Source organism: Pelodiscus sinensis, chromosome 12, assembly GCF_052426305.1.
Source record: "Pelodiscus sinensis isolate ZL-2025 chromosome 12, ASM5242630v1, whole genome shotgun sequence".
In the NCBI taxonomy this organism is placed as follows: domain Eukaryota; kingdom Metazoa; phylum Chordata; order Testudines; family Trionychidae; genus Pelodiscus; species Pelodiscus sinensis.
This window is the reverse complement of record NC_143063.1, coordinates 41157972-41185911: the sequence shown is the minus strand read 5'-3', so window position 1 is coordinate 41185911 and position 27940 is coordinate 41157972. Positions and strand designations below refer to the sequence as shown.

General features: G+C 44.2%; 1 protein-coding gene across 1 annotated transcript; it reads right to left on the bottom strand.

The window, feature by feature from the left end:
- Window positions 1–18: 18 nt before the first annotated feature.
- On the bottom strand, window positions 19–26559 carry LOC102457700 (arylamine N-acetyltransferase, pineal gland isozyme NAT-3-like). The gene is made up of 2 exons (XM_075939994.2): window positions 26478–26559; window positions 19–1458 (listed from the first exon to the last, which is right to left on the bottom strand). Exon 2 carries the CDS (start codon window positions 1451–1453, stop codon window positions 569–571), a length of 885 nt encoding a protein of 294 aa, XP_075796109.2. The 5' UTR covers window positions 1454–1458; window positions 26478–26559; the 3' UTR covers window positions 19–568.
- Between the last annotated feature and the right edge of the window lie 1381 nt (window positions 26560–27940).

The following is a 27940-nucleotide window of genomic DNA, read 5'->3' as shown; positions in this document are numbered from 1 at the left end:
CCAATTCTAGCGTTCCATGATTCTTAATGCAACTGCAAAAGAGGGTAACCCATGGGGTTGCTGTGACCAGCTGAACCCTTTTGCCTAGTATATCTGGATATTAAATTTCAGCTATAATGAAACATTTCTTTAGAGCCTGGGTATGTTTTGCTTCATATGGCAGTGCAGGGGAGCAAGGAGGCATAAGGGGACTCCTTGCATGGTCTCTCCACTTCACCATTCTGTGCATGGATAGGGCCACTTGCATGGGTTAAAGAAACAGGGAAGGGGTAGAAACTTGCCGGCAGGCCTCCACTCACTGCACCAGCCAGTACAGCAGAGCTCTCACAGAGTAAGAAGTAATCTGTTACTGGCATAACCTTGGAAGACTTGATTTACTAGCAGAGCCAAGGGAGAAGCAAGGAAAAAATTATGGCTCCAAGAATCACAATTTCTTTGCTGGGATGGCATGGCTCTGTGCCACCCCTTAGTCTACATTAGCCAGAAAAGGACAGCCGCCCTTCATTGTTTGCAATCATTCGATGCTGAGAAAGAGATTCCATTTGATGTTGCTGTATCAAATTCTATTCTAGCCAATAAAATAACCCAAAGACAACCTGCTGCTGTTCACTGGGACAAGTTTACGATCTAGCATTATTCCGAATTTGTCTTGCAGTGTTTTTTCCACCTCCTCGTCAGTCAGTGTTGTGGTTTCCAACAGATCCATGTTCTCCTTGTAATTGTATTTTACCTTGGTGAGTGTCCACCCAACTAAAGCCCAAAGGCCATCTGGAGTCTGGAGGCTGCAGATGGACTTTATGACGAACAAGGAGTCTGGAGATGTCTGGAGATGCACATTCAGGGACCTGAAATTTTCTATCTCTTGTGGCTCAAGAGTAAACAAATAAATTTTCCTCCGTGCCTTTTTTTCCAGGTGATCAGAATTAGAGCGGCTTTGCTTGGGATTGTATTGCTTCCTTTTGATTTTCTCAAAGTACCAGATCCCCTTGTCTTCCATGAAGTGAAAGATGCCGGGAACCTGGGGCTGGTCTTTCCCAGAAATAAGCTCCATTGGCTGCCACATTTGATAGTCCATTCCAAAGCCACCATCCACTATGTAGGCTTTGCCATCAAGGACCACTTTTAGCAGAAGGTGATTAGCATAATGACTATATGCATTTTCTTCTGGGATGTAAACTTTTGCTGCTAACATAGTGGTGTCATATCCCAGCGTTTTCAGAACCCAAGATAAAAGATGATTGTTTTCCATGCACCAGCCACCGCGTTTCTTCCTCACTATTTTGTCATAAATGGGTTCTAAATCTAACTCTATGGTTTCCCCGCAGTGGATGCTGAGATTTTCAAAAGGAACAGCCCTGATGTGGTGCTGTAAGATTGCCGTCAAGGTCTCCAAATCCAGGTTTTTATAGGCACCATTATAAGAAATTCTGGTGAAATAGTCCGCGATGTCCATGTTACCTGTAGAGTGAGTTAAAAAAAAACCAGTTGCGCGTGTCTGAATTGTTTAGATGGGTGTCACCACAAGTCATAGGCACAGAACCTGTTTTCACCATGTTTAAATGCAGAAGACAAGGAGACAAGTTTGTTTAGTTTACTGTTATACCTAGCAGCTCCAGGTGTGCTGGGCACGCTACATACACATGTTAAGAGAGGTTTCCTGCCCAGAGTACCTAACGGTCTAAATAGATCGGGTAGGCAAAGGAAGTGGCATTGTTCCCATTTTTCAGGTAGGGTAATGGATACTGTGGCTACCTATCAAAGATAGTTAGGTGCCTAGCTCAGCGAGCATTAGTTACCTAAATACCTTTGAGGATCTGGGTTTAAAGAACCCACTCAAGGTCATAGTGGGATTCACAAGCAAACCCAGCACTCCTGAGTGCCAATCCAGACCTTTAACTGCAAGTCCAACCTTCTAGGCGCTGCTTGGTTGACTATTTCCTGTGCTAGTCATGCTGGTTGACAGAGGGACCCATCCCACTGTTCTCTGCTGATTAGCATTCCTGGTGCTGTGGGCTTTCCATGATCTGGCAGCTCCATTCTCCTCTCCTTAGCAGGGGTGAATGGGAGGGGCTCGTCTTTGGGCCCTTACTTACCACCATCCCTGGCAGCCTAGCCTGGTGGTTTGTGCCTGCCTGGTCTCAGTGAGGGGCTGGGAGCAGGAATGAGATGTTCCCTTTCCAGACCATGCCCCCTCCACAGCAGCTTTTCCCCTCCCTTATCATCATGTGAGATACAACAGGGAGGGGGGTTGTCTTTATTCTCCCTTGTCATTGTTCCCACAATCTTCAGGAGCAATAAGCAAGCCCTATACTTGGAAGTCAATCATCAGGGATGGGCAAATAGATCTACGATCCCTTTACCTGACAGCAGCAGGACCTGGCTTTCTCCATGTGTCCCTGTTGCTCCTTCCACATGGCCTTTTAGGAACCCTGGGACCAGAGAGGGATCACCAGATGCCCTGGGATTGGGAAATGTGCTACTCATCAGCTCCGTGCACTCTGAGGGTATGTCTAGACTACATGCCTCTGGCGACAGAGGCATGTAGATTAGGCTACCCCGCATAGGCAAAGAAGCGGGGATTTAAATAATCCCTGCTTCATTAAAATAAACATGGCCGCTGTGCTCTGCTGACGATCAGCACAAGGCATAAGGGATCGGTCGGCAAAGGCTTCCCCAGCTGACTGATCCATGTCTAGACTACTGCTCTGTGCCGGATCAGCTGATCGTCGGCACAGCGTAGTGACCATGTTTATTTTAATAAAGCAGGGATTAGTTAAATCCCTGCTTCTTTGCCTATTCCGGGTAGCCTAATCTACATGCCTCTGTCGCCAGAGGCTTGTAGACTAGACATACCCTGAGGTCTCCCAAACTTCAGTGTTTAACGGGTGGTGTGGAGGGAATGACAGACAGACTAGCTAGTGACGGCTGAAGGTGACATCAAGGTGCACTGGTTAGCTGGCTGTTCCCTGAATATAACTGGGCAGGGGAGTGGCCAGAGAGTTCTCTTTAAGATTACAGCTCGCAGTAAGCAATGCAAGAGGAAAGTCAGGACCTTGTGGAGAAAAGGGCCTTTTGGGAAGGAATCTGGGATTTTGATAGGGACAAATAGGTTGACAGTTACACCCAGAGGACCGAAGAGTTAGAACCCCCAAAAACCAGCCTACTCTGAGGATCAGATTCAGAATGACTCGCCAGAGCGCAGATGATTGATTTGCGAGGCCTCTAAGGGTATGTCTACACTGCCACCCTAGTTCAAACTAGGGTGGCAGTGTAGACATACTCTAACATCTCAGGTATGTTCTGTCTTCAGATAAAAGTGCCCTAAGACCAAAGGATGCTGCTGTAACCCACACATCTGGAGCTGCTGTACTTCCCATCTAGTGGCACTGAGACCACTGACAGAGGATACATCTACACAGCAAGCTTCTTTTGGAATAAGCTTTTCCAGAAGATATCTTCCGGAAAAGCTTATTTCAAATTAAAACATCTACACCGCAGGGAAGCCTCAAAATTAGTCCAAGGCAGGCTCCCCTAATGTAGACGTGCTATCTCGATTTAGAGCCCCAAGAGGCAGTGGGGAGGAATAACTTTAGAATGGCCCTGGTGAGGAGCTATTTTGACAGAGCAACAGTGGAGTGTCCACACACACCCTCTTCTGAAAGAGCTTCTTCAGAAGAGGTAGTGTTCCTTATGGAATGAGGTTTGCCAAAGTCAGAAAAAGCCCTCTGTTATTTCAATTTTCTTTCAAAATAACGCAATTGCTGTGTGGACGCTAGTATTGCTTTTCCGGAAGAACAACCGTTATTCTGGAAAAACGGTGCCATGTAGATGCACCCAGAGAGAATAATGGGTCTGCTCTACAACCTTCACTAATAGCCATCTGGCTCTGGGCTCATGTGGTAGAGGCTCATACGCTGTGCTCCAGAGTTGTTAGGAGGTCTCATGTTCAATTATACCCGCAGATGACCTGGGCCTGTTGGCATTATGATAGACATGATTTGTGTATTTAAAACTTACTCCACTAAGGATATAAGGCATATTCAATCTGCACAAAGTTAAATGATCAGAATGAAGTATTGGGAAAAAAAACCACACAAAAACCTTCTCATAAGACAGAAATGGGGGAAATACCTCAACTGTAAAACAATATTGCTTCTAATTAGGACAATATGCAGGCAAAGTCAGAGATGTCCCTAACTGGTGTTATTCAGAATTCAGAGGAATATAAAGTATAGCTATCCTACTATTAGTAACAAAGTCAGGCCCCCTAAAATCAAATGAATGGCTTAAAAATCATGAGAAGTAACAAAATTATTTTAAATATTTGTTTCGCTTTAAGGAAAATCGTACTGTGTTGTTGCTGCTGCTCTAATTTTAAACGTGTTGAAAGTATGTTGGCTTTGAAAACAAAATAAGATTTATTACTGTTTACAACTATCAGAAACAGTCATAATGTTAGACTTGTCTGAATGTGTCTGTCTGTCATGGTTATTTCTGGGTCACCTTTTACACCGGCATCTGAACCGAGCCAGATGATTAGAATATGTCGTCTGGCTGAGGCTGATAATTGAGCGAATAAGCCAGTAAGTCTGTTACATTGACACAACAGAAGTCAAGTCTGAAATTGGCTGAAAATTCCCTCTTCACTCGTGCAATGTAGCCATTTCCTGAAATGCTTGTTCATAGGGCAGATTTGAATGCATGTTCATGACCAAATCAGCCACAAACATTCTGGATTTTAAAAGTGTCTTACCTGTAAAATCAGTTCAACCACAAAACAGGACTATGTAGCACTTTAAAGACTAACAAGATGGTTTAATAGGTGATGAGCTTTTGTGGGCCAGACCCACTTCCTCAGATCAAATAGTGGAAGAAAATTGTCACACCATATATACCAAAGGATACAATTTAAAAAAATGAACACATATGAAAAGGACAAATCAAATTTCCGAACAGAAGGGGGATGGGGGGGAGGTAAATGTCTGTGAACTAATGATATTGGAGGTGATAATTGGGGAAGCTATCTTTGTAATGGGTAAGATAATTAGCGTCTTTATTCAAACTTGAGTGTAAAGTGTCGACTTTAAGCATGAATGACAGTTCAAAGGATTCTCTTTCAAGTGAAGTCTTAAAAGGCCTTTGAAGTAGGATGCAGGTAATCAAGTCGTTGAGACAATGTCCTTTCTGATTGAAATGGCAAGAAACAGTTTTTTCTTTGTGATCCTGTCTGATATCTGTTTTGTGGGCATTGATCCTTTGGTAAAATGTCTGAGACGTTTGTCCAATGTACGTTAGACACCACTCTCTACAGAAAACCCACTGACTCATACAGTTACCTACATGCTTCCAGCTCCCATCCAGAACACACCATACACTCCATCATCTATAGCCAAGCCCTTCAATACAACCGCATCTGATCTAATCTTATTGACAGAGACCAGAAACTTCAGGATCGCTACAAAGCATTTATAAACTTCAGCTACCCACCTGGAGAAATAAAAAAGCAAATTGAAAGAGCCAGACGATAATTGTATCCTTTGTTATATATGGTTGTGACAATTTTCTTCCACTATTTGATCTGAGGAAGTGGGTCTGGCCCACGAAAGCTCATCACCTATTAAACCATCTTGTTAGTCTTTAAAGTGCTATATAGTCCTGTTTTTTTGTTTCAACCACAAATGAGTAAACGCTCACTCTCTTGCTTCTTTGGGCACTAAACCATCTCGCCCGATTGTCAGTCCTATATGCAGTGAAGTTGGGAACAGACAACAGGTCTCCAACTTCTCTTGAAACTCCTTACATCACGTCACTTTCACTTTCCTCTGTCACTGATCGCCAAAGCCAGAGGAGGGCAGAGTAAAGCTCTAGTAGGCTAGCAAATTTAATTTGCATTGCTATAATTAGGATTCTCATTCTACTCCTTAGAATACACAAGGCTTGGTCTTTTCCAGTGGCTAAATCCATAGGCTAGTTGGAGGAGAGAGGGTGCAGGGTTCTTCTTTGTTTTAATAACATTATAATAAAAGATGGTGTTACTTTTTTCAGTATATTAGGCAGTTAATGTGTTGTTCAGGCATTTAGGGTCAAAAGTTCATCCACAGGGGTCCTGAAAAATTTTCACTATTTGATATGTCACAAGAATGACAAGCATTTAGCACTGCTGAACACAAACACAAACCCTAGTGCAATTCTTGTATTCTAGCCTTGTGTCTCATTTGTTATCTATTGTCTCCGCTGCATTTCTTTGCGGATTACAGTAGATTTTGTAGAATGTAAATTCTTTGGGGCAAGGGCTATTCTTCTTGGATGTTTGAACTGTGTCGAGCATTACAGGACCTTAATTGTAATGGGTGCTTCTGGATGCTACTGCTTCATAAGAATTAAAGAATGACAATGGCTATGTAGGATTCCCCTGGCACTGAGTACAACTCGTATTGCTTTCTGCCTAAAGATGGGTGTGCATTTTTCTCAGTTAAATCTCATTTTGCTGTTTTCCTCTCAAGACTCAACTCTTTCTAGGTTCGTTTGGATTACAAGCTGCCCCCAGCTTGGGAGGCGATTGGTTCTGGAGATAGCGTAGCAAGTCAGGGGAGTCGTAACTCGAGTCCGCATCGCATTTACGACAGGTGTCATACGCCGTCGTAAATGTGGGGCCGAGGACATAAGTCGGGGGATTTTGGCCCCTTCCACACTTACGGAAAAGGTCGTAAGTGCAGGGGGGTCATAAATCAGGCCATCACAAAGCAGGGGCCTCCTGTAATTCTCTGGCCTCAGTGGCCTCCTAATTTAATATCACCGAAAAATAAGAACATAAGAATGGCCATACCGGGTCAGATCAAAGGTCCATCTAGCCCAGTAGCCTGTCTGCCGACAGTGGCCAGTACCAGGTGCCCCAGAGGGGATGGACCGAAGACAATGATCAAGCAATTTGTCTCCTGCCGTCCTCCTCCAGCCTCTGACAAACAGAGGCCAGAGACACCATTTCCATCCCCTGGCTAATACCCTTTTATGGACCTAACCTCCATGAAAATATCTAGCTTCTCTTTAAACTCAATTATAGTCCTAGCCTTCACAGCCTCCTCTGGCAAGGAGTTCCACAGGTTGACTACACGCTGTATGAAGAAGAACTTTTTTTTATTAGTTTTAAACCTGCTACCCATTAATTTCATTTGGTGTCCTCTAGTTCTTCTATTATGGGAACTAATAAATAAGGGTATGTCTACACTACCCCGCTAGTTCGAACTAGTGAGGTAATGTAGGCATACCGCACTTGCAAATGAAGCCCGGGATTTGAATTTCCCGGGCTTCATTTGCATAAACTGGGCGCCGCCATTTTTAAATCCCTGCTCGTTCGAACCCCGTACCGCGCGGCTACACGCGGCACGAACTAGGTAGTTCGGACTAGGCTTTCTAGTCCGAACTACCGTTACTCCTCATTCCACGAGGAGTAATGGTAGTTCGGACTAGGAAGCCTCGTCCGAACTACCTAGTTCGTGCCGCGTGTAGCCGCGCGGCACGGGGTTCGAACGAGCAGGGATTTAAAAATGGCGGTGCCCAGTTTATGCAAATGAAGCCCGGGATATTCAAACCCCGGGCTTCATTTGCAAGTGCGGTATGCCTACATTACCCTCATAGTTCGAAGTAGGAGGGTAGTGTAGACATACCCTAACTTTTCTTTATTCACCCTCTCCACACCATTCATGATTCAATCCAGGACAGCTCCTCAGATTCATCACCCACAAAGGATAGTGCAGATTTGGGAATCTCCCTAACATCCTCAGCCGTGAAGACTGAAGCAAAGAAATCATTTAGTTTCTCCGCAATGGCTTTATTGTCCTTGATTACTCCTTTTATATATCAATCGTCTAGGGGACCCACTGGTTTTTTAGCAGGCTTCCTGCTTCTAATGTACTTAAAAAACATTTTGCTATTTCTTTTTGAGTTTTTGGCTACAGTTTAGAGAATCTCTATCAGTGGATTCTCCTGTAAGAGAAGTCTCCATCTGATGTATGTGCTTCTCCGCACCAGTCAGCTTTCCCCCATCTCTTAGTTTAAAAACTTCTCTACGGCCTTTTTAATGTTTAGTGCCAGCAGTCTGGTTCCACACTGGTTTAGGTGGAGCCCATCCTTCCTGTATAGGCTCCCCCTCTCCCAAAAGTGTCCCCAGTTCCTAATAAATCTAAACCCCTCTTTCCTACACCATCGTCTCATCCACACAATGAGACTCTGAAGCTCTGCCTGCCTACCTGGCCCTGCGCATGGAACTGGAAGCATTTCTGAGAAAGCCACCATAGACATCCTGGATTTCAGTCTCTTTCCTAGCAACCTAAATTTGGCCTCCAGGACATCTCTCCTACCCTTCCCTAGGTCATTGGTACCTACATGTACCACGACCACAGGCTCCTCCCCAGCACTACACGTAAGTCTATCTAGATGCCTCGAGAGATCCGCAACCTTCGCACCAGGCAGGCAAGTGACCATACGGTTTTCCCAGTCATCATAAACCCAACTATCTATGTTTCTAACAATCGAATCACCCACTACTAACACCTGCCTCTTCCTAACTGGCATTCCCTCCTCAGTGCAAGAGGATACCACAACATCCTCTGGGAGGAGGGTCCCAACTACGGGATGGTTCCCCTCTGCTCCCATTGAATGCTCTGTTCCCTTGAGACTTTCATCCTCCTTAAGAGCACTGGGGCTCTCAGACTGGAGGTGGGACAGTACTACAGTGTCCCAGAAAGTCTCATCAACATAGCTCTCTACCTCCCTTAGCTCCTCCAGTTCAGCCACCCTGGCCTCCAAAGCCCGAACTTGGTCTCTGAGGGTCAGGAGCTCCTTGCAACGGGTACACACATATGCCACCCACCCACAGGGCAGGTAATCATACATGTTACACTCAATGCAATAAACAGGATAGCCCCCACTCTGCTGCTGGGCTTCTGCCTCCATTTTTCTAATGAATAAGTTTAAGTATAAACTGGGATTCTTTTTAAACCTCTGGGATACAGATTATTATAAGAGTTATGTTTTAAAGAAGGTCAGAAGTCACTAGTGCCCTCTAACCTCCCCCTCTAACCTCCCTCTCTATACTCCCTGTTAGCTGTTCCTATTCACAAGTTCCCTGTTAGCTGTTCCTGTCGCTGAGCCACAGGCTTATATAACTCTGGTAGCCCCTCCCGGACAGAACCTATTTCCCACAACATGGCCTTAAACTGCTTCCTCTGTGCAGAACATTCTTGCTTTCAGGGGTCACCTCTGCTTTCTCCTCACACAATGCGCCTTCTAGCTTCTCCTCTCCCTGAGCCTTATCCAACGCCTAGTGAAGTTAGTGGGTGTGTGCACTGATTTCAATGGGCATTGGATCGTGCCCTGAAAGAGCCTGCTTCCCAGAGACCTTCCACCACCGGGGGAAAGGCTGGCAACGGCTCTCAGCAGCAGCTTCCTGTCAGTCAGCTTGTTATGCTTAAATGAAGCACACAAGATCTTTTATAGGGGAAAGGGCAGTACGCAGCATTTATTGAGAATACAACAGTAGCATATGCTTTTCAGTCATACACACACAGAGACACCATACACACAGTCCCACCAGACGATGTTATAGTTACTAGTCCAGATTCTGGATCAATCTAGTGGCCAGCCAGATCGATCACAGAGGGAGAGCTGGGTTTTTTGTCGGTCACGATCCGATGCTCTCGTGGAGTTGGTGACAAGACGAACCTAAAGTTCCATGGCAACGCACCCTGCTTTTATAATCTTCTTTCCCTGTTGAAGTCTATGGATTTTGCTGTGTCAGTCTGTGACCTGTGTGTTATCTTGTAGATGTTAATTATTATCATATCATCTCCAAGAGGGTCATCCTGTCCTGGATTGTTAATCAGTTGTTTTTAGAGATACCTTCACTTTTAGAGCCGTCAATCTGCCATTTGATCAGTTCTTGACCATGGGTACGCACTAATGGTTCCTCTGACACCAATATGTCTCTTCGCAGTCTGTCTTTTACAGTTTGTCTTCACCCGCATTGCCCCCTTCTCTCTTGACCATCTGGCTCTAATGGTGACCTTCACACGTTATCTCATTCACACAAACAGTCTTTCACAAAATCCTTCAAAGGTAAACAGCAGTGCTTTATATTAAGCAAAAGCAAAAGCAAAACAATTCACATTGCAGGCCCGGGCCTTCAATATTTCTAATCTCCTTAACATGGACACAATACCAAAGACTCTGTCTCTTTACTTCCTAAACTCACTAAGCTTTAAAACAAAGAAATATATGTCTTACTAAAGGGTTTAGTTTACTAAAATGATAATATGTTACCTTACATTGCTACACTATTAAACCTAAAATACAAATATAAAAAGAATAAAACTTTCAATCCCAACAAGCTTTGAGGTGTCATTAGGGTGCTCAGTCCATCCTCAGGGGCAGAACCCCCTAGCTCCACTGTGTTCCCAGCCCTGCTAATCAGCAGGCTCAGAATCTGACCCCTCTGATGGCAGCGGAGCTGCTGGGCTGCATCGCTCTGCTGACAATGGGAGCTCTTGTTTTACCAGGAAACCCCTCCCACACAGCAGTGCACTCTGCCCCAATCTAGTGGTAGCTACTCTATAGGTGCGGGAAGTAGGAGTGCGGGGGGGGGGAGACGGGAGGAGTTCTGTAGCCCCCCCAGGTTTTGCACCTGGCTTCCCCATGCCTGGGGGCCAGTCCTGCTACCGGATACTCCAGTCCCAGGTCCAGGGTTCTAGGCAGTCCTCACAGCTTTGCTGCCCCCCCTTGGGTCTTGCTGCCACAGCCTTTGCTGACCTTCTGGGTCCCATTCCCACTGGCCTCCATGCTCTACTGGACCTTGGGGTCCTGCTGCCTGCTGGTCCTGGGATCCCACCCCCAGCCCAGGGCTCTGCAGCTGCCCCCAGATGGGTTGCTAACCAGTGTTCCCTCCGAGCTGCGGAGCAGCCTGCTTCACAGGTGATTAATCAGCCCCACCCAGCCAGAGGCTCAGGGCTCCATGCAGGGAGCTGACTGACTGGAGGGGCGATACGGGGCTGGCTGACTGGGCCGGGCTGATTAATCACCTGTGAAGTTGTGTACGCGCATGTGCAGCTTAGAAGGAACAGTTGCCAACTCTCCTGGACTGGACAGATTGGATGCCACTTGCAGCAGTGGAGTCCTGTCCGGGTGAGTTGGCAACCAGATCACAACAAGTTTAAGGAGGGGTGCAGCTCAGCATCCCACTCCCAAATGAGTTCCAGGGCCACTGGGCTAGGCCTGAGAGTCCAAAGCCTGCTGCAGCATTGGCTTACAGAGCAACAACTTCTAGCTCAAACAGTAGAGGCTCATGCAGAGAGCCCAGCTGGTAGCATGAAATTACAGGGTGTAAGTACAATAGACTCACCCCTCTGTCATACAGAGAGCGCCCTCTGGTACCTTACTAAGGATAATGGCAGGCTCCAGTCCTGCTTTCCTCAAATACCTGAAACTTCTCTCACCCTGAGAGCAGAGTGGCTGGAAGAGGAATGAAAGACTGGGTCTGTCCTTGCAGCCTTCATGGGGGATTAGATTCAGATTGCTTTGGAGTATAAGCACCTCTGTGGATCCTAAACAAGGGGCTCTTGTAACTCCTTGAAGGATTAAAATGAGAGCAAGGCTCCCTGACTCAAACACAGAATGATACAGCTAGAGCCATATGAGTCCAAAGCAGTTGGAGTTCAGACTTTGCCACTGCCACATGTGGCATGGTTGGTGCAGGTCTTCTGAGCTCAGGATCTCCTGCCTGGGACTCAAACAGATGTGCAGTTTGGGGAATTTAATGCTCAATCTCTATTTTTAATAGCCTGACATTATAGAGGCCATAAAAGTGTTCTGTACATTGATATTTAAAATTGTCTTTACATGAAATTACCTGGCTCTCTAACGATTTATACAAATACATTCAACAAATGGGCAATTGCAGATCTTGGCTACATTAAATCTCTACTTTCTCTTGTTGGGTGTAGGCAGGTGATCTGGATGTGTCTCTGGCCACGGAGAGCTCTCTATTAACCAAATTCTCCTGTAATTCAGGCTGAATAAACATGTTGTTTGCAGTGCATTTACATTAATCAGGTCTGATCGTAATCGTTCTTTGCATTTTTAAGAATTTGCAAGCTTGTTTTCAATAAATTATAGGATTGGTCACATTATTACATTCATCAGCATTTTAATTCCTTCACTTCTGTGTGGTTAAAATGCTCTCCACCAGCAAATATGTCCTATGGTTGCTGCTGGTACCACTGTCAAATCTTAACTGTCACTAGATGTCACTGTAATTATACTTGGTCTTCAGACTTAACAAACTGATGAAAATCTATTGCTTTCTGATAGGCTTATAATATGTTGCAAGGGGGTAGCCGCATTAATTGGTATCTGCAACAACAATGAGGGGTCCTACAGCACCTTAGAGACCAACAAATGTATTAGGGGCATAAGCTTTCATGGGTAAAACCCACTTCATCAGATGAATTGGAGTGGAAGTTACAAAAGCAGGGGTGCATAAAAGGAAGCATTTGCTTGTATTAATGACGCTAATCAAGTCAGGGTGGAAGTGGGTCATTCACAGCATTTGGTGTGGAGATGTGAATATCCAGAGAGGGGAAATTGTCTTCGTAATGTGTTAACCGGTTGAGAGCCTTACTTAGTGTTGAATTTGCAAATGAATTCCAGTTCCGCTGTCTTCTTTTGTAATCAGGTTTTGAAAATATTTTGTAGAAGGATGGCTTCTTTCAAACCCATTACTGAATGTCCAGGCAGCTTAAATGTTCACCTAAAGATTTATGTGTGTTACCATTCCTGATGTCTGATTTGTGCCCATTTATCCTTTTGTCACAGAGGTTTTCCGGTTTGGCCAATGTACATGGCAAAAGGGCTTCCCTGGCACTTGATAGACTATATCACGTTAGTGGATGTGCAGGTAAATGAGCCCCTGTGAAGGTGTCGCTTGTATAGATGTGTTGGCAGAGTTGTCAACGGGGTTTGTTGCAGGGATGGGCTCCTGGGGAAGTGTGTCTGTGGTGGTGGCTGCTGGTGAGTATTTGATTCAGGTTGGGGGAGCTGATGGAGGGGATTAGCATGTTTCCCAAAGTCTGTGAGTGTGAGGGATCATTTTCCAGGATTCTTACAGATTGTCAATGATGCGCTGGAGGGGTTTTAGCTGGGGGCTGGAGGTGATGACCAGTGGTGTTCTGTTATTTACCTTGTGGGCCTGTCCTGAAGCAGGTGGTTTCGGGGTACTCAGCTAGCACAGTCAGTCAGTTTCTTCACTCTCCCAGGTGGGTATTTAAGTTTTAACAATGCTTGATATAGATCTTGCAATGCAGCTTCGCTCCCTCAGCTCCCAGCCGGCATCACTCGGGGGAGGGGTGGGATCACCACACACACACACACACACCCCACTAGAAGAAGAGCAACACGGCTAAGACCATATCGCTCCGCTTCCCCCCGCTGTTATCGGTGGCTGCGGCAGAGGGGTGACCGCCTGCTGCCAATGACAACCCCTCCCTCCTTCCCTCTCCGCTAATCACACATAGAGGGCTGTGTCTACACTGGGCCACTTATTCTGGAAAAGCAGCCGCTTTTCCGGAATAAGCTGCGAGCTGTCTACACTGGCCACTTGCTTTTCTGGAAAAGCAATGATGATCTAATGTAAAATCATCATTGTTTTTCCGGAAAAACTATGCTGCTCCCGTTCGGGCAAAAGTCCTTTTCCGGAAAAACTGTTCCGGAAAAAGGCCAGTGTAGACAGCACAGTAGTCTTTTCCGCAAAAAAGCCCCAATCGCGAAAATGACGAGCAGGGCTTTTTTGCAGAAAAGTGCGTCTACATTGGCACGGACACTTTTCCGGAAAAAGTGCTTTTCCGGAAAAGCATCCTGCCAATGTAGACACGCTTTTCCGGAAATACTTTTAACGGAAAAACTGTTCCGTTTTAAGCATTTCTGGAAAAGGGTGCCAGTGTAGACGTAGCCAGAGAGGACTTGAGGAAAGAGGTGGAGTGGGAGCAGAGCAGGGGGGAAAAGTGGGGGAAGAGGAGGAGGAGTGTGACAGGAAGCAATGAGACAGGAGTGGAGCATGTGGTGGAAGGGGCGTTGTTCCAGTTCTCTTCTAGGCTAGAGGTGGCATGGGGAATAGACACTTGGCCATTTCCCCCTTGTGTCCTTCCTCACCCGTTGCCCCTGCTGGGAAACGCACTCTAACCTAAAAACTTGCCTTCGGTTGAGCCATTATCAATATATTTTAGGCTGAGTTGATGTGCAAGCAACTATCAAAGTTTAAAAGAAAAATAGCCCAGATTTTCAATGTCAACTTTTTCATACCCAGAATGTGACTAGATACAAATAACTTTTTTTTCCCAATGCACTTATAGGAGTACTTAGTAGTCTGAGTTTGATGGTTCCTATACACTTCAGCATTTGTTCCTGGACTTAGTTTCTTCTTTCTACAGAATAAATCCGATCTAGATTTGAAAAGACCTCTGTTTGAGCACAAAGGTCCAGAGGTTAAACTGCTGTGTACATGCTTTGTGTTTAATTTTTGTTTAAACTTGACTTGCTTTTAAATCAGAAAGTGTAGTTTCAAGAAAGTATTCCTGTGAAAGAATTCCTGGATTTGGAAACACCAGCTCAGCTTTCTTTATTGAATGCAAATCTATTGAATTTTTAAGAAAATGGATTTACAGATTAGTTCATGGCGCTGTTTTGTGCACGAATGACATGTCTCTAAACCGAGAGGCACAGTGCTTAAGAAAATATTATTCTTTCATATCATGAAACCAACACAGCTACAACTATCCATATATTGTAAAGCACTGATCTACAGAACATGCTGAATACATAACGTATAAATCAAACCCTAATTCCTTTTCATATAGAGGTTAGTTCAGTGGGCTGTCTCTAAACACTAGACTACACTGCCTCTCAGGTAGTCCAAGAGGTTAGTAAAAATGGAATTTCCATGTCATCATTAGGATTAGTGGTCAGATGCAAGGTTTGTAGGGCTGTAACAGAGTTGTGGGGGTGGAAGTCAGCCCTTGAGCCCCTAGCCAATACAAAGGGTGATAATAGAGGGAGCAACCTCCCTCAGCCCCTGCCCCTCTGCTCCCAAGGTGTGAAGATTTGTGGGGACTAAACAGAACTGTGCTGGTTATGATTTATTTGTATGAAGAATAAGTAGATCCCACAAATGATACCTTAATGACAGAAGGAGCCCTGCAGTGTATCAAAGGGAGCCCCTTTCCAATGTGGGGAAAGAAAACACCATCCTATCAGGTAAAATGGGGAAGGTGTGTGACAGAGTGCTGGTAAATGGCAACTCAGCCCATGTCTTCACTAAACAGAAGATTGATGCTGTCACAATCAATCTTCCAGAGTTTGAATTAGTGGGTCTAGTTAAGACCTGCTAAATCAAACTCAGAGGGTGCGCTAGTCAGTGGCCAGGATTCCTGCTTCTGAGAGGAGTAAGGGAAGTTGATGGGAGCATTTGCTCCTGCCAGCCTCCCCCTGTGGGAATGGCAGGGAAATGAAACAAGGTACATCAACTCCAGCTACGTAATTAATCCAATGAAGTTGCATATCTTGATTCAACTGCAGTTGCCCTGGAGTAGCCCTGATTAGAAAGAGCTATGCCTAACTAGTGGCCGAGGAGAGCCTGAAAAGTTAGTTAGTGCTTTACCCAAGAGGTAGAAAAGGTCTTGTATAAACCTAAAGAAAAATGTTCAGTCATTGTTTAGTGGTCTTCAGTTACTGAACCAAATTATAATATTCATTGGCAAAACCCACCAAGAAGTATTTAATGAACAAATACTGGTATCCTATGTGAAATTTCCCCCTATAAGGGACAAAGGGAAAAGCCTTGGATGAGAGAATAATTAGAGGTATGGTAACTAATCTCACTACACACTGATTCAGACAACAAATGCTTGGGTGGCCTATAAGGGGTTAATTTTGTTTGAAGCTCATGTGATGTCATTTGTTTTTATTTAGAAATGGCAACATAGGAGCATTGTTAAGGAATAGTTGATAAACCTATATTTTATAAGGCCAAGAAAACTTCTGGATGATCTTTGAAAGGTACAAGTTAGTGCTTTGTTCCCTTTCTGCTGATTAGGTTACAGGTTTATGCTGCCTGGAACTATCTGTTCTTTGGAAAGAGAAATAAATTGTGTGAAAGAAGGACAGGTAGACAGCTTCCTTTCATCCTTAAAACTATCCCAGATGTGAAGCTTGACACTTATCCTCTGTTTCACCCCCAGAGGGGGTTTTTCCCCCACCTTTAAGTTGAAAGGGATTGATTCCTACATGAGATCATAATATTGCATTGGTAATTGATACCATATGAAACATGTACCACAAAGTAAATACCCACTGTAAGCCTCTCATGTACTCTATGTAGATATTAAAAGAATACCATAACCTAGGCATCTCTACCAGGAAGAGAAGTAAGTTTGAGAAAGTTGTCTTTAAGGGAGACATAGTTAAATCTTGGTCAAGGATGAGTTAGATAGCAGTGTGGACATTAAACAGTCCCTCACATCAATTTGCGGACAACTTTTGCTTGTCTCTAAACAAGCCGATTCTCTAGTGCAGGGGTTCCCAACCTTTTTCGGTCCCTGTTCCCCCTTGGTTTTTAGTAAACCTTCCCATACCCCCTATTCAATATGAAAGGAAATAAATTCTAGACTCTAGAATCCACAACATTTTTCACTAACACTACTACTTTTGGAATATTTCAATTAGGATAATCTAGTTATTTACCAAACATTCCCTGTACCCCCTTGACAAGTTTCTCGTACCCCCTGGGAGTACGTGTACCCCAGGTTGGGAACCCCTGCTCTAGTGTAACCCACTAGTATAAACTCTCATTAAAAAGACTCCTGGTAAGATGAAAAATCAATGTAAGTTTTTGGCAAAGTCCTCAAGATTTTCAAGTTGGGACCCTTGGCTTAAGTGTACCTTTTCTTATCTTTGTAAAATAAAAACCAATAGCCTTAAAAAAAAAAAAAAAGAGTGCAATGTTTATGAGAAAAAAAATCAAATTGACACCAAATATCCCTTTGTATGCTGATACTTAACAAATATAGCTCAGTGGATTAAATTTCACTAAGTATCCAAGTTAAAATAGTTTTACTTTTAATTGTAGTTAGTTACTATTGTTTTAAAATTGTAACAAAGTTGTTTAGGATCAGTGAGATGCTGAGTTACATAACATGCTTTTTACATATGGGAGTGTCTGTTAATTACTGTACATGGAATTATGTTTTAGTATTAGAAAATAGTATCAATTATAATCAAGGTATTTATTGTACTAATTGTGGTTAACATACAAGTGTTTAATTAGAAATGTTAAGAAGCTTTTCATTGTTTGGCATTGGAGTGTTAATTTGATAGTGAACCGTGAAGTTGAGTACATGAAGAACAAAATTGGGTTAAAATTTCCCATACTGAAGTCCGGAATAAATAAACTCACCTGAAATTAAAGTTAGTTTTACTATTAAAGGATCTTTTAAGAGTATTGTGCACGTAACATACCAATAGGCTGTAAAGACAACACTGTTATAGCTCTTTGTTGATATAACAAGAAGAATGAAGGGAAAACGGTATTAACATAGTAAGAATTCTATTTGTATTGTATTTTCAGTTATCACTGAGAGTTCTGAGATTCTAGAAGGAACCTTGGATTTGTCTACACTTAAAATGCTGCAGCCATGGTGCCACAGTAGCACTTCAGTGTAGACATTATCTATGCTGATGGAAAGAGTTCTCCCATTAAAGTAGGTGATCCACCTCCTTAAAAGGCAGTAGCTAGGTCAATGGAGGAATCCTTGAGCTGTCTACACTGTGGTTCAGGTTGGCTTAAAACTACGTCACTCAAGCGTGTGGATTTTTCACATCCCTGAGTGATGCAGCTGGATCAGTCTATTTTTTTTCATGTTGCTCAGGCCTAAAAATATGCTAAAACAGATAGAATCATGGAACTGGAAGAAACCCTGAGAGGTCATCAAGTCTAGTCCCCTGTACCTGTGGCAGGACCAAGCACCAAAGATAGTGTAAGTTTGTCATGGCATCTACGGGATGATGGGAAAGAACACATTAAACCTGATTTGTTTAGGCAGTACATTTATCACCTGTAATCTGAAGGAGGATCCTACCCCAAAATTTGCATTGCTCCAGGGTAAGTGTCAACATTAGAAACTGATCCTAAATGGTGTGTTGCAACTGAATGGAAAAATGTACTCATAAAAAACAGTCTGCCACAGGCTAGTAGAGGAGCAACCTCACCTGAAAATCCTGAGCAAAGAATTGTGTTATTCTGGATCTGGAAAGCTCTTCCCACTTCCTTCAGAAGTAGTGCTGAAGGGTAATCTTCCTCGCAGTGAGAGAGGCATTTCTGTCATTAAATATTTCATAGACAAAACCTAGGAAGGATTTGGGTATACGGCTGACGTGGGAAAGAGGGTATGTCTACATTGCCACCCTAGTTCGAACTTGGGTGGCTAATGTAGACATTCGAAGTTGCAAATGAAGCCCGGGATTTAAATATCCCGGGCTTCATTTGCATCTTGCCGGGTGCCGCCATTTTTAAATCCCCGTTAGTGCGGACTCCATGCCTGCGGCTACATGCGGTGTACCGGTAGTTCGAATTAGAGAGCCGAATTCGAACTACCTACTCCGTACCGCGTGTAGCCGTGGGCACTGAGTCTGCACTAACGGGATTTAAAAATGGCGGTGCCCGGCAAGATGCAAATGAAGCCCGGGATATTTAAATCCCGGGCTTCATTTGCAACTTCGAATGCCTATATTAGCCACCCTAGTTCGAACTAGGGTGGCAGTGTAGACATACCCAGAGAAACTTTCCTGAAGAAAGGACAATCCAGTGGTTAAGCTGTTAGCCTGGGATTTAGAAGACGTGTTTAATTCTCTGCTCTGCTCTAGAGGTCCATCTATGCGACAATAAAACAAATTCAGGGTCAGGGAAGATGAGAGTCTTCACCAGGCTCTGAGGGGAGCCTGCTCTGGAACAGACGGGGACTCAGGTAGAAAGGGCAGGTCTGGGACTAGCCTCCCACACCAGGCCTTCAGCACTGTCAGTGGCTTCAGCGATAATTTAAAGGGCCTAGAGTTCTTGCCACCAAGCCCCAGGACAGCTGCCTCCTTCCCCTCTACTCCATCCATGGCCCTGCCCATGGTACTGAGTCTCAAAGGATGTATCAGCTAACTTGAGTTTGTGGGGCTCAGTCTGCACGGCTTATAATTTCAATGTAGGCATTCAGGCTTGGGCTGGAGTCTGAACATCTACATGGCTTTTTATAATCCCACAGCCCGAGCTATATGAAAATGAAGAGTTCTAAGTAATCGGTGCCAACATTCCCAGTAAAACACCAGAGTTAGAGGAATCATTTTTATTATCTCTGATAGTTTAATGATTCATCTGCAGCCATTCCAGTCAAAATCCAAAGTCTAAAGATTAGGCATTAAAGCCTAATTTTCAAACCCAGCCTCCATGTGAAAGCATTATGCTTATATAAGCATCTACACCCATATATAAATACACTGTGGCATGATGCCCAGTTCCTTTTACATGTGCATATTCTACCATGTGCCTTCCACAAATTAAGAGTTTCTCAATCAGGCCTGTCCCAATATGTGTGCAGATGTGCGTGCTAGATTGCAGTAAATGGGAGCCAACTGTGTGCTCCACCACTGAAAATCAGGCAACCAAATGTTAGCCTTTAAATCTGCATCTCTGCTAGGACTGCCAGGTAGGGTGGAAACGTGTGTCAATTGGAGTGTGAGTGTGAGTGTGTGTGAGAAACAGAGAGAGAGAGAGAGAGAGAGAGACGGGGAGGGGGGAAATGACATGAGCGTGTGTCCATTGGAGGCAAGACTGAGATCAGGCATCATCCCAACACACTTCACCTTGGCTAATGAACTGGCAGCATAGCCAGTCACCACCAATCTGGACCACTGCTAAACCATCATATTCTAGAACCAAAAAAGAGTATGTGTCTAATGGCCAAGTCAGCTGATCCACTAGGCTATTCAAATGATTCATCAATCAGTTTATCACCACTGACTTCTGTGAAGCTGCTCCTGTTTGTGAATCTCTCCCACTGTGTTTATTCTCCATGGGTCACTGATCCTGTCCCAGCCATGAATGTGACTCCATGTTTCCTGCATTTCTTTTTGCCACACGCACACAAGAGGGAGATTATCATATGAGCAAAAATTAGTCACGTGTGCCTTTCCTGAGACAAACAGATGCTTGTTTCTCTTTAGCTGAGAAATTTTCTATCCAGCTCTATTGTTTAAAACTGTGGTGTCCAACACGCTAGCCAGTAGCCACGTGTTGCTCAAAGGAGCAACGTGTTGCACAAAGGAGTGTGGCTATTTGGCCAGTTGAGTGTGGCTAGTTTGCGGTTCCTTCAGAACTGGTTGGACACCATGGCTTTAAAGGGATCACCTTTTTTCTTTTGTAATGAGTTATGCTGGTTCTCTGAGCCTTAGGAAATCTATGGGCGTATTTCATCTAGCCTACTTGCCTATACAAATTCAATAACAGAAAATGCCTTCAAAATCAACTCAGCTTTTAGTTCCATGGTATCCTACTGTATTACCATGGCTCTGTTGTAAAGGTGTAAAGTATGGCACTTGAAATGTCATGAGCAATAAAACACCGTTGCTTATTTTTCAATCAGAGCCTCACCATTAAAATGGAAGTGCTGTTTGTAAATCAGTGATGTAACATGGCCCCATCTAACCCACCATTCTGATCAATGTAGGTTTCTATTCATTCTACATTCCCAAAGGATCCACATAGATTCAGCATGTCTGTAACCATCTTAATGATCTCTGGTTGTCCCTTCCAATTCTAGTACTCTATGAGTGTGTCTAGACTACAGGGTTTTGTCGACAAAAGTGGACTTCTGTCGACAAAACTAAACCTGCGTCTACACTACCGCTGAGTTCTGTCGACATAATGTTGACAGAACTCAGCAGTTTTGTCGACTCTGGTAAACCTCATTTTACGAGGAATAACGCCTTTTGTCGACAGAGTTCTGTCGACAGAAGGTGTTATTGCATGTAAACTGTCCTTTGCGTCCACACTGCCATGTCGACAAAGCAGCTTGCTTTGTCGACAGAACTGAATGTAGTCTAGACGCTCTTTGTCGACAGAAGCTTTGTCGACAGTATCTGTAGTCTAGACGTACCCTATGATTCTCTGATCCATTCTTCTTGCATATAAACACAGAAGAGCAAAGGCTGCTTAGTTAATACATTCCAGTAATTGTAGCTTTACAGTTGTCACTTGTTTGCCACCTGCCCATGATTAGTAATATTCATACAGGTTATTGGGTTTGATCATTGTTTTCCTTTGGAAGTACAGGCTTAACCTCTCTAGTCCGGCATGATTTTAGTTAGCCAGATGTCCACTTATAGGTGTGGCCAAGTTTCCAACAGTCCCATAAAGTTTGTTTACGGCCATCAGTGCTGGTTCCTGGAGTTCTGTGCTGTTATTTAGCTCTAATTTATCTCTAAATGTCTTCTAAGAGATGAGTAAGGGGTGGAAGTGTTGGTAATACTGCTAGACAATATTGACCTCCCCGATGGTTTGGCACCAGTGAAGTCCTGAGAGAGCTGGAGTAGAGACGTTCAAACTGTATCTTATCGTGTGCTCTTGGGAACAAGGGGCTGATTTCAAATGTTTATACACTCAGGGGCTACTTCTACACTGGCCCCTTTTCCGAAATGGGCATGCTAATTTTCAACTTCAGAATAGGGAAATCCGCGGGGGATTTAAATATCCCCCGCGGGATTTAAATAAAGATGTCCACCGCTTTTTTCCGGCTTGGGGAAAAGCCAGAAAAAAGCATCTAGACTGGCCCGATCCTCCCGAATAAAGCCCTATTCCAGAGGATCTCTTATTCAAAGTAGGAATAAGAGATCCTCCAGAATAGGGCTTTATTCGGGAGGATCGGGCCAGTTTAGACGCTTTTTTCCGGCTTTTCCCCAAGCCGGAAAAAAGCGGCAGACATCTTTATTTAAATCCCACGGGGGATATTTAAATCCCCCGCGGATTTCCCTATTCTGAAGTTGAAAATTAGCATGCCCATTTTGGAAAAGGGGCCAGTGTAGACGTAGCCAGGGTGTGTCTAGACTACAGGGTTTCTTTTTTTAAAAAGTGGCCTTTTTTCAAAAAAAACCTCCTGTGTCTAGACTGCTGCCATGTTCTTTCGAAAATAAACAAAAGATTGCAGCAGTTTTTTTGACTGTGGCAAACCTCAATTTATGAGGAAGAACGCCTGGGTGCTCTTTCAAAATACCAGCTTGCTTTTTCGAAAGTACTGGTTGTAGTCTAGATGCTCTTTTTCAAAGGAGGCTTTTTTCAAAAGTATCTTCTGAAAAAGCCTCTTTCGAAAGAAGCTTGCAGTCTAGACGTAGCCTCAATCTAATAATAATTCTTACGTGTTTTGCACTGGCAAGTGTCCAAATCTAGCCACTTCATCCTCTCAAAAGGCTGAACTTTTCATTCTGGCCTAGTATTTAGGCACCTAACTCCCAGTGAAATCCCTGCAGCTCAGACTTTCCTCCCATTAGTCATTCTCTCCTGTCTTGAGTACTGTAATTCTCCCCTTTAGGGTCTGGTTTCCTACAATACACCCCTCAGTCCATTAAAATCACAGCTGCACAGAGCATGTTCCATTGCCTGATGGCATCACTCCTCTAGCTCCCTGCCCTCAGAAGAGCACGTTCATCTTGCATTCCATGGCATGAGGTCCCCAGGCAAGGGCACAAAGGCAGACAGTAACATCTCTCTGGAAACCAAGTAGTATTGAATGATAACAGCAAATCGATCCATGCATCTGTTTCCCCTCCCATAGAGTTCATTACACATACAATTGCACCTCCCCGTGGCTTTGGATAATGGAGATACGATGAGGACAAGAAGATGGGCAGGGTCAATCAGAACTGTGCTAGCACAAGCCAGCTTACTAAACAAAGCTACCTCTCAGGTGATGCTGAAGCAGAGGAAAACCTACTCAAGTTTTTCCATGCCACCCCAAAAAGCCAATTTCCTATGGGCAAAGCTCAGCTCCACGCACCATCTCCCAACTGCTTCTGTGCAATTGTCTTAGATTAAGCTTTAGAACATAAGAACAGCCGTACTGGGTCAGACCAAAGGTCCTTCTATCCCAGTATTCTGTCTGCCGACAGTGGCCAACACCAGGTGCCCCAGAGAGGGTGGACCAAAGACAATGATCAAGCGATTTGTCTCCTGCCATCCTTCTCCAGCCTCTGACAAACAAACAGAGGCCAAGGACACCATTGTATCCCCTGACTAATAGCCTTTTATGGACCTAACCTCCATGAAATTATCTAGCTTCTCTTTAAACTCTATTATAGTCCTAGCCTTCACAGCCTCCTATGGCAAGGAGTTCCACAGGTTGACTACATGCTGTGTGAAGAAGAACTTTCTTTTATTAGTTTTAAACCTGCTACCCATTAATTTCATTTGGTGTCCTCTAGTTCTTCTATTTAGGGAACTAATAAATAACTTTTCTTTATCGGCCCTGTCCACACCACTCATGATTTTATATACCTCTATCATATCCCCCTTCAGTCTCCTCTTTTCTAAACTGAAAAGTCCCAGTCTCTTTAGCCTCTCCTAATATGGGACCTGTTCCAAACCCCTAATCATTTTAGTTGCCCTTTTCTGAACCCTTTCCAAGGCCAAAATATCTTTTTTGAGGTGAGGAGACCACATCTGTACACAGTATTCTAGATGTGGGCGTACCATAGTTTTATACAGGGGAAATAAGATATTCTGGGTCTTATTTTCTATCCCTTTCTTAATAATTCCTAGCATCCTATTTGACTTTTTGACCGCCGCTGCACACTGTGTGGAAGTTTTCGGAGAACTGTCCACGATAACTCCAAGATCTCTTTCCTGATTTGTCGTAGCCAAATTAGCCCCCATCATACTATACCTATAGTTGAGGTTATTTTTCCCAATGTGCATTACTTTACACTTATCCACATTAAATTTCATTTGCCATTTTGTTGTCCAATCACTCAGTTTGGTGAAATCTTCTTGGAGTCCCTCACAGTCTGCTTCTGTCTTGACTATCCTAAACAGTTTGGTATCATCTGCAAACTTGACCACCTCACTGCTTACTCCTTCCTCCAGATCATTTATGAATAAGTTGAAAAGGATTGGTCCCAGGACTGACCCTTGGGGGATACCACTAGTTACCCCTCCCCATTCTGAAAATTTACCATTTATTCCTACCCTTTGTTTCCTGTCTTTTAACCAGTTCTCAATCCAAGAAAGGACCTTTCCTCTTATCCCATGGCCATGTAATTTACACAAGAGCCTTTCGTGAGGAACCTTGTCAAAGGCTTTCTGAAAATCTAAGTATACTATATCTACTGGATCTCCCTTGTCCGCATGTTTGTTAACCCCTTCAGAGAACTCTAATAGATTAGTAAGACAGGATTTCCCTTTACAGAAACCATGTTGACTTTTGTCCAACAATTGATGTTCTTCTACATGCTTCACAATTTTATTCTTTACTATTGTTTCGACTAATTTGCCCGGTACTGAAGTTAGACTTACCGGTCTGTAATTGCCTCTAGAGCCCTTTTTAAATATTGGTGTCACGTTGACTGTCTTCCAGTCATTAGGTACAGAAGCCGATTTAAGTGAAATGGTTACAAACCACAGATAATAGCTCAGCAATTTCCCTATTTGAGTTCTTTTAGAACCCTTGGATGAATGCCATCCAGTCCTGGAGATTTGTTAACATTAAGTTTTCCTATTTGTTTCAAAACCTCCTCTAATGACACTTCAATCCAGGACAGTTCCTCAGATTCATCACCCACAAGAGACGGTACAGATTTGGGAATCTCCCTAACATCCTCAGCCGTGAAGACTGAAACAAAGAAATCATTTAGTTTCTCCGCAATGGCTTTATCGTCCTTGATTGCTCCTTTTATAGCTCAATCATTTAGGGGACCCACAGGTTTTTTAGCAGGCTTCCTGCTTCTAATGTACTTAAAAAACATTGTTAGTTCTTTTTGGCTACGTCTACACTGGCATGAATTTCCGAAAATGCTTTTAACGGAAAAGTTTTCCGTTAAAAGCATTTTCGGAAAAGCACGTCTAGATTGGCAGGATGCTTTTCCACAAAAGCACTTTTTGCGGAAAAGCGTCCGTGGCCAATCTAGACGTGGTTTTCCGCAAAAAAGCCCCGATCGCCTTTTTCGTGATCGGGGCTTTTCTGCGGAAAACAGAACTATGCTGTCTACACTGGCCCTTTTGCGCAAAAGTCTTTCGGAAAAAGACTTTTGCCCAAACGGGAGCAGCATAGTTTTTCCGGAAAAGCACTGATGATTTTACATGAGATTGTCAGTGCTTTTCTGGAAAATCAAGTGGCCAGTGTAGACAGCTGGCAAGTTTTTCCAGAAAAGCAGATGATTTTCAGGAAAAACTTCCCAGTCTAGACACAGCCCTCGAGTTTTTGGCTAGCTGTTCTTCAAAATCTTTTTTTGCTTTTGTTATTACATTTTTACACTTGATTTGACAGTGTTTATGTTCCTTTCTATTTATCTCACTAGCATTGGACTTCCACTTCTTGAAAGATGCCTGTTTGTCCCTCACTGCTTCTTTTACATGGTGGTTAAGCCACGGTGACTCTTTTTTAGGTCGCTGCTATGTTTTTTAATTTGGAGTATACATTTAAGTTGGGCCTCTATTATGGTGTCTTTAAAAAGTTTCCATGCAGCTTGCAGGGATTTGGCTCTAGTCACTGTGCCTTTTAATTTCTGTTTAACTAACCTCCTCATTTTTGTGTAATTCCCCTTTTTGAAATTAAATGCCACGGTGCTGGACCGCTGAGGTGTTCTTCCCACCCAGTTCAGCCACCGTGGCCTCCAAAGCCCGAACTCGGTCTCTGAGGGTCAGGAGCTCCTTGCAACGGGTGCGCACATATGCCACCCACGCACAGGGCAAATAATCATACATGTTACACTCAATGCAATAAACAGGATAGCCCCCACTCTGCTGCTGGGCTTCTGTCTCCATTTTTCTAATGAAAAAGTTAAGTATAAACTGGGATTCTTTTTAAACCTCTGGAATATAGATTATTATAATAGTTATGTTTTAAAGAAGGTCAGAAGTCACTCGTGCTCCCTAACCTCCCTCTCTAAACTTCCTCTCCAAACTCCGTTAGCTGTTCCTGTTTCACAAGCTCCCTGGTCGCTGAATCACAGGCTTACTTAGCTCTGATAGGCCCTCCCCCTGACTGAGACTCAGCCAATTAACAGAGGCTTCTAGATTTCAAACCTTTTAGAAGCTCCTTCCAACCAACCAACCAACCAGACAAAGACAAGTTCAGCACACAGCAAATAACTCCCCCCCACACAAACACACACTCCAGACAGCCACTTACCACAAAGGTCCCGTTTTTACTCCCCTTTTTCCTAGAGAACTCTCTCTCCAAACTCCCTGTTAGCTGTTCCTGTTTCGCAAGCCCCCTGGTCGCTGAGTCACAAGCTTACATAGCTCTGGTAGCCCCTCCCCCTGACTGAGGCTCAGCCAATTAACAGAGGCGTCTAGATTTCAAACCTTTTAGAAGCTCCTTCCAACAAACCAAGGGCCTATTTCCGTTGCTGTATCCGCTCATGTATCCGGGCAGAGTTCCAATGGGCAGTGTCCGCTGGCTCTCTCGAGACCTTCGGAGGGTAGTGGGCGCTGTCCAGGGTTCTCTGCTCGGTATCCCCATCTGGTTCCCTCGTTTTAACCCTTTGACCCTCACACCTGTACCTGTTTTTTCATTATTTGTCCCCAGTAATTAGTTGTTTTTTCCGGGTTCTGTGGACCCTCCCCGCAGGCTGGGGGTAGGTCCTTTAGATGTGGGCGGGCTGATGCCCGCCCATCTCCCGGACACCATAAAAATTTTTTTTTTAAATACCAACCAACCAACCAAACACAAGCTCAGCACACAGCAAATAACTCCCCCCACACACACAAACACACACTCCAGACAGCCACTTACCACATGGGTCCCATTTTTAACTCCTCTTTTACCTGGAGAACTCCCTCTCCAAACTCCCTGTTAGCTGTTCCTGTTTGAAACGGTTTGTCTATAATAGGTCTTATCTTTCGCAGGCAGCCTGAGCTGTATTCTTCCAGCAATGAGGAGGGTTTTGTTTGTTTGTTTTTTGGTGGTAGTGGTGCTTACTTAATTCTGCTGACAGCTGAAGTAATTGTTGGACAAAGCATAAACCCGATAGCTTTACAAGTGTAACCCTTCTGCCGGGTAGGCCTGGCAGTAACCAGGGCTGGGTTCAATATCTCGGGGTCCATCTCACACAGAACCGGCTCGAGTCCCCACCCAGTAATCTGGGAAATTCACGCACCCCTGGGCACCTCTGAGAGGCAATGTTTCCCCACTCACAAGCACTGAGTCTGAATGTAGGAAAGAAACATTTAATGAAACAGAGAGGGTATGTCTACACTACCCCGCTAGTTCGAACTAGCGGGGTAATGTAGGCATACCGCACTTGCAAATGAAGCCTGGGATTTGAATTTCCCAGGCTTCATTTGCATAAGCGGGGAGCCGCCATTTTTAAAACCCCGCTGGTTCGAACCCCGTGCAGCGCGGCTACACGGGGCTCGAACTAGGTAGTTCAGACTAGGCTTCCTATTCCGAACTACCGGTACACCTCGAAGTGGCCGCTCCTCGCCTGCCGCCGCTCCACACCACGCCTCAGGTCGATCCTCTCCTCCTTCGGCTGGGTGGGATGGCAGCTCCAGGTGCTGACTTCTCCATCACCACAGCCTGAGGTTCCTCATCCCTGCAAATCCTTGCTTGGTCAATGGCTCTCTGCAACTCAGCAATCTGTTCTGTCA

What these genes read in the sequence shown, in the direction of transcription:
- LOC102457700 (XM_075939994.2), bottom strand. Translation starts at nt 1,453, where the DNA reads ATGGACATCGCGGACTATTTCACCAGAATTTCTTATAATGGTGCCTAT.